The sequence below is a fragment of the Dipodomys spectabilis genome, unplaced genomic scaffold (assembly GCF_019054845.1).
Source record: "Dipodomys spectabilis isolate Male_0828 unplaced genomic scaffold, ASM1905484v1 ptg000097l, whole genome shotgun sequence".
In the NCBI taxonomy this organism is placed as follows: Eukaryota; Metazoa; Chordata; class Mammalia; order Rodentia; family Heteromyidae; genus Dipodomys; species Dipodomys spectabilis.
In genome coordinates, this window is record NW_024870774.1 from 3,923,675 (window position 1) to 3,930,763 (window position 7,089).

General features: G+C 55.4%; 1 protein-coding gene across 1 annotated transcript; it reads right to left on the minus strand.

The window, feature by feature from the left end:
• Positions 1 to 1,035: 1,035 nt before the first annotated feature.
• On the minus strand, positions 1,036 to 6,525 carry Lrp10 (LDL receptor related protein 10). Its single transcript, XM_042686377.1, has 7 exons — positions 6,073 to 6,525; positions 5,734 to 5,778; positions 4,544 to 4,679; positions 3,848 to 4,038; positions 2,710 to 3,727; positions 2,294 to 2,423; positions 1,036 to 2,193 (listed from the first exon to the last, which is right to left on the minus strand). Exons 1-7 carry the CDS (start codon positions 6,104 to 6,106, stop codon positions 1,606 to 1,608), a joined length of 2,142 nt encoding a protein of 713 aa, XP_042542311.1. The 5' UTR covers positions 6,107 to 6,525; the 3' UTR covers positions 1,036 to 1,605.
• Positions 6,526 to 7,089: the final 564 nt, after the last annotated feature.

Genomic DNA, 7,089 nt, shown 5'->3' on the forward strand with positions numbered 1-7,089 from the left:
CATTCTTCACAGCTCAGATTGCACCCTCTTCCAGGAAGACCGCTCCAATTTGTCTGCAGTGATGTTACTTTCAGTGATAGGTACTTTTCCCAAATTCTATCTTTCCCTCAACTAATCTTTGCTAGCTGTGGAAGATCCAGGCTTAGACCTCATCTGTTTTGTGTAGGAGAGATCTTTACGTGCCTGATGTGGGTGCAGGGCAGGAGTCAGAGCTCCTCTGTTCCACCAAGCGAAGTTTGCTCCTGTGATTTGTGGTTCTGACTTTACTCCATAAATGGGAACCTTCTCAGCTTCAGGGCCCAGCTGGCTCCCTAAATTCCTGCCTGCAGTGAACAAAGAAGCTTGGTATTCACCACTGCTGTCCCTCACTATGGGGCTGGGTTCTAGGGAGTTCCCTGGCCAGTGTGGTGGCTCACACCTGTAATCCTACTCAGGAGGCTGAGATCTGAGGATCATGGTTCAAAGCCAGCCTGGGCAGGAAAGTCCATGAGACTCTTATCTCCAATAAACCACTAGAAAAACCAGAAGTGGTGCTGTGGCTCAAGTGGTAGAGTGCTCACTTTGAGCTGAAGAGCGCAGGGACAGCGCCCAAGCCCCTAGTTCAAGCCCCACGACTGACAACACACACACACACACACACACACACACACACACACAGGGTAGCTGGGCACTGGTGGCTCACACCTATAATCCTAGCTACTCAGGAGGCTGAGATCTGAGGATCGAGGTTCAAAGCCAGCCCGGGCAGGAAAGTCCGTAAGACTCTTATCTCCAATAAGTCACCAGAAAACTGGAAGTGTCGCTGTGGCTTAAGCTGAAGAGCGCAGGGATAGCGCCCAAGCCCAGAGTTCAAGCCCCATGACCGACCAAAAACAAAACAAAACAAAACAAACAAACAAAAAAAAAAACCCAGGGTGGGTGGCTGGAAGACAAATAGGAAGCAGGGAGAGGATTGAGCTAAGGCCTCTAACAAGGAGGAGCAAGACAAGGTGAGCTCACTTAGAGGAGCAGAGAAACAGAGCTCAGACTCATAACTAATTTGCCAAATGTTAAAACTTACAATTGCTTTATTTTATATATTTGTGGTGCTGTGGTCAAACTCAGGGCCTCATACATGCTAGAAGTGAGCACACTCGCAAGTCTGATTTTTTTTCCCCGGGCAATGAGCAAACTATGGGACAAATACTCTTGTTTTTTTTTTTTGTTTTTTTTTTTTGTTGTTTTTTTTGCTAGGGTTTATAGAGATGGAGGTTGGAAATTTTTAAGCCCTGTGCAAATCCTCCACTTAGGGGCTGGAGAATCTCCAGTCAACTGGCATTCGGTGCTTAAGGTCACTTTTGGGTGGGGCTTTGGCAAGGATGGAGTGTCCAGGCTTATAATCCTTTACAAGCTTTACTTTTATAAAATAGCCACTTAGACAGTGATGGGACACGGGGTGGGCAGAAGTGAGAGACTGTTGTTCTGGCCATATAGAGAGGGGGCTGATAGTAAGTAAGCTCTCTGCCGACCCGAGGGACACCTAACTTTGCAGCTGCTACACAGGTTAATGGGGAAGCTGAGACACCTCCACAGAGTTGTGCCACTGTGACTAGAGTCAGGCCCCCTTCAAGCAAGCAATGGCTCATCCTCAGCTTCAACCACCCACACCTCTGGTTCAGCCAGAGGCATTAGCAGAACATCATCCTCATCCTCTGGGGCCAGGACTGCTGTGTGGGGTCCTGGGGGTGTCCATGCCGGGCCTGGGGGCCAAAGGCTGGGTAAGAGATGGCCTCGCAGGGCCTGTACAACTCCAGACAGTAGCGATGGCTCTAGGGGCACTGAGGGCAGTGTCCCCTGGGCTTCAGAGACAGCAAGGGGGGCTACTGGAGATGTGTTGGCAGGTGGGAGGGGTGACTTGATGGGGAGTGGGGGGGCCTGCTCCCCATCCTGCCCACCTACTGCCCCACCCTCATGGGCTGGACTTGTGCTTCCATCCTGGACCTCAAGGGGAGGAGCAGGTGTGACCTGGGGCCTGGTGTCAGAGGCCCTGGCTGGGGGGTTAGCTCGAGGAAGCAGGCCCCAGCGGCGAAGCCTACGAACCAGGCGACGCACTGAACGACCCCGCTGTCGACGGCGACCACTTGAGGCTCCTCCTGGAGTCATATCCTGGCGCAAGATCTGTAGCAGAGACCGCAGGTTGCCCAGTACTGAGTTCTGCAAGGACAAGAGGTAGACATCAGAGCCAGAAGATTGAGTGGTGGAGCCACAATTGGGTTAGGTCTAGGAGGTACAAGGGTTTTGGGGAATGACTTACATCATTAGGGTTCTCTGTAGGGAAGTCTTCCACAGGTGGGATGGCACCCTGGGCAATGAGCTGCCCATAGGAGGGGGGCGCTTGCTGCTGCACAATCTCAGCCTCCATCCGTGATAGAGGGGCAAAGATGCTGGAAAGAATGAGGGCTGCTCAGTTGCTGCTGGCGCCCACAGGACAATTTGCTCAGTCTGCAGTGGCCTCTTTTGTCCACACCCAAGCCACGAGGGCTAAGCTATGTTGTGGCTTGCCTAAAGGTCAACTAATTCCCTCCTTTGAGACTGCTTTAGGAGTTAGACCTGTCCTCCAAGAGCCAGGCAACATAGGAACTCTTCCCAAGGCCACCCTCAAGGTTTCCTGCAGCTACATAGATCTCATTCCTCCCTCAGACTCTCCCCCCCCCCCTTTCTCCCACTGACCTGTACTCCTGGGTGCGAATGGCATAGAGCTTGCAGGTGCAGCCCAGGGCGATGACCAGAAGCAGGCCGCACACAAGGCTGCCAATGACTGCAGCAGTGATGACCTTGCGGGGCAGGGAATAGGAGCAATCCCATTCGTCACTGCCATCGGCACAGTCTGGCTGCCCATCACAAACCCAGGTCTCATACACACACTTCTCGTCCCGGCATCGAAAGTTGCCAGGCTGGCAGTGTCGGCAGCGTCTCTCATCGGCTCCATCAGCACAGAACGTCTGGTAGTTGCAGCGATCGGCAGGCAGGTAGCAGGCTGTGGCACCAGGGGTGCCTGCAGCTCCACAGGGGAAGTGCCCAGGTGGGCAGCCAGGGCAGTCTTGCTCATCTGTGCCATCGGCACAGTCCCATGAGCCGTCACAACGCTGTGCCTCACTGTAGCAGCGCTCTCCCAGGCTTTCCCCAGCCTCTAGGCCCAATCCCAAGCCACAGGGTCGGTCCCAAGGCAAACAGTAGCCACGCACATGGTAGGTAGCATTGAAGCCTCGACCATTGCTCCAAGCAACTGTGTGGTAGGCCACAACAGCCTGACCAGACAGTGTCTCCACAGTCACGGCTTTGCCGTTGCTGAAGTGGGTGAGACTGCGTAACAGGCGAGGGGTCTCAGGGGGCCCAGCGCCATCATATACATGCACTGCATCTCCATAGCCCAAGTCTAGTGCTGTGAACCGCACTGCCAGTCGCCGGCCATCATGGGGATCCAGCAGCCACAGGCATGACTGGGGATGGGAAACTGAGGCCAGGTGTGAATATCCAGGGGAGGAGAAGACTCCATAGAAGTCCTCTAAGGTAAGATTGCAAGGCAGGGTGGGTCCAGGAGCCAGGGTCAGGCTAGGGAATGGGTCTGAGTTGCAACCTGCTTCATCAGAGCCATCACCACAGGCATTGATGCCATCACAGCGCTGGGCAGCAGGTATACAGCGGTGGTTCAGGCACTGGAACTCTTCCTGCAGGCACATCAGCCAATCTGGAGAGGCAACACAAGAGGAACTGTGAAGCACCAGAGGAGCCCTTAGGGTTCTTACCTCTTCCCTGGGGACTTCCACTTCCTGTTTTAATGGCTGCTTCTATACCGCTTCCAGCCTACCTTGGCTATAAGACAGTAAGAAGCCCTGGCCCATGGATTTCTTGGCCCCAGCATAGCTGTAGGTGATGGTAACATTGCCCCCTGGCAGCTGCAGAGGACTGGCTGGTGCCTCACACAGGGAGATCAGTGGCTGGAGTGGGGAGTGCAGAATTAAACGCTCAGAGCTACAGGCCAGGTGCAGCTTCTGGAACCTACAAGGTAGAGGAGAGCAGGACATGAGATATTCTGGATTACTGCTGTCTTCCTCTTCCTCCAACCCTCCAGGGTCCCTTCTATCCAAGAAGCACAAACATCTCTTACTGGTTTTTAAAAAGCCAAATGAAAACTCAGCAGTAAGCCTTTTTTGTGGTACCGAAGTAGGCAAGTGCTTTACCTCTAAAGCTATTATACCTCTACCCCTAAGGAAGGTTCTACACTGATTAAATCCCAAACAGAGCCATGCAATGGATTGAAGGACTCCTCAGAACATCTTATTTCTAGAGTGACTGTGGTCTTTTGGAGATGCCTGGGACCTGAGAGAGATGTCCACCTCAAAGTAGTTCCAACTTGACACATCTGGCCCAGTGAGCTAATGTTTTAAGGTAGAGCAGGTCAAATGAAATTCTACTCTTCTCTTGGCAAGGATGAACATTCCAAGGAGAAGTGACCTCTGATTTCCACAGTGGAGAGGGAAGGTGCAGGGATCTTGCTTCTCACCTGATGGTCACAGTCTGCTCTTTGCTGCCCAGGATGAGCCAGGTGCAGTTGGCAGGAGAGCTGCGGCTCTCCCGGCTCAGGGGCCTCTGTAAGGTGCCCTGCACTTCCAAGAGCACGGCTGGTGGAGCCTCACAAGCTGGAAGGAGGAAATGATACTTGTGGAGAGCTCCTCAATATCCCATTCCTCCCCAGTACTGTGGCCTCCAAGAGCCTCTGTTCTTTAAGAAGGAGCAGAGTGTTGCTGGTCCCTCTCTTCCCCTCTACGCTCTTCATAAACCTTAAATATTAGCACTGCTTTTGAGGGTGGCTGGGCCAAGAAGAGCAGAAAATACTGCTTCTACTCTCCGGAAGACTATTTTTTCCAGCTGTGGAGAACAAGAAAGCATGTTCCATTGGAAAAATGTGACACAACTACTAGGTAGGCCAGGTGCTGGTGCACACACCTGTAATCCTTACTACTCCAGAGGCTGTGAACTGAAGGATCATGATTTGAAACCAGGCCAGGCAGAAAAGTGTGTGAGACTTCATCTCCAATTACCAGAGCTTGAGACTCTTGAGTTCAAGCCCTGGTTCTGACACAAACAAAAACAATGAAAGGCTGGACATAGGTGGCTCATGCCTGTAATCCTAGCTACAGAAGGCTAAAATCTTGAGGACTGAGGTTGGGAGTCAGCCCCTGCAGATAAATCTTGAAGTTCTTATTGTCTTCAATTACCTAAGCAAAAAGCTGGAAATGAAGGTGTGGCTCAAGTGATAGAGCACTGAGAGTGAGCCCCAAACCCCAATACTGGCACAAAACAATGAAAACACCAAAAGCCAAAAGACTGTGCCCCAATGGTTCATACCCTGTAATCCTAGCTATACAACATACTGAGATCTGGAATCCAGCCTAGGTAGAAAAGTCTGCAAGATTCTATTTCCACTTAACCAGCACAAATGCCTGACTTGGAGTCATGACTCAAATGGTAGAACACCGTTCCTGAGTGAAAAATGAGCCACTGAATGAGAGAGCGAGGCCCACAGTTCAAGCCCTGGAAGAAGCAAACACAAAGACAACCAAAATCACTGTCCCTCACTGAACCTCAATTTCCCCATTTAGGAAAAGATGGATATTCTTGACTCTTAAAACTATGGTAGGTCTGCCTCCTCAAGGCCAAGCTCAGAGTCCCGGGGGCTCCCAGTACTCTCACCAGGATTTGGGGAGATGATTCGGTCTGAGTGAGCCACAGCGCCTCCTGGAGTGAAAGAGAGAAAGGGCAGGAGAGTGAGTCCCCAAGTTTTCTTCTCACTTGAACCACTAAGGAAGCCCAGCGGGGACTTCCGGGAAGTTCACTAGGAAGGGCAGAGGAGCTACGAGGAAGGTACAACTTGTGACCTCGAAGCAAGGTCCACCAGCAGGGCCCGTGGGGCTGGCCAGAGCGGTGTGGGCCGGGCCGGGAAGGGGAGCAGGGCTGAGCGGGGCGGCGGGGACTGCGGGCTCGGGGTCGCACAGGGACCCGGGCAGGGAGGGCCCTGGGGGCGGCTCTTACCGACGAGGAGGAGGAGAAGGGCGGCTGGCAGCATCCTGAACCGCGGTCCGGAGGTGCGGGGAGGGTCCCTGGGCTCCCGCCGTCTACGGAGCCGGGCGGCCGCGGCGCTCCTGGCGTCCGGGCTCCCCGGCGGCGCCGCCCCGCGGGGGCTGCATGGCTCCGGCGCGCCCCGGGCTCCGGGCGCCAGGGCGGGGGGCGGGCAGCAGCCCGGGGCAAGGACGGGGCCTCGCGCCAACTTCGGACTTGTTTGCTCCGGCCGAGCCCTCGCCCCCGCACCGGCCCGCAGACCCCGAGCGCCCCAGCCCAGGCCCGGCCGCCACCTGCTGGGGCCGGAGGCCACTTCCTCCCGGGGCCAAACTTTGTGGACTGTCAGTCGTCCTCCCCCCCCCCGTGGGCTGGCCCGGCGCCGCTCGGCTTCCCTGCGCGTCCAGCCGGCCGAACGCGACCCGGAGGCTGGGGAGGCGGAAGCGGCTGCGCGCGGCGCCGCGGCCCGGCCCCTCGCCCCGGCCCGGCCCCTCGCCCCGGCTGTCCCCGGCCTGTCCAAGAGCTGGAGCCGCCCGGCCCAGGGCGGGGGCGGGAGGAGAGCCGGCCCCACCCCTGCCAATCAGCGCGCGGCCCCGCCCACCGGCTCGCTCTAACCCTTCGCGGCGGCGGCGGCGGCGGCAGCGGCGGCGTTCGGGTCCGACGGGCGCTTCCTGGCGGCTCGGGCTTCCGCTCTCCTCTCAGCTTTGCGTTTGGGTGTCACTCGGTTTTGGGGACGGGATGCATTTGTAATAGGTTGCTACGTACATGGACTCGTTCCATAACTGTGGCCCATTTCGTGGTCCCAGTTGTCTGAGATCCGGTCGCACTCTTTTGGTAGTGAGCCTTTACTGTAAGCGATCTTCGCCCGGTGTGGCAACTATTTATTACTGTACGTGTTTGTTCATCCTTCCCGCCCCCGCCCCGCCCCTTCCTGGTAGGCTAAGCTACGGCCTACACTGTTTATCATAGTCGGAACTGAGCTTCCCTCCTGCT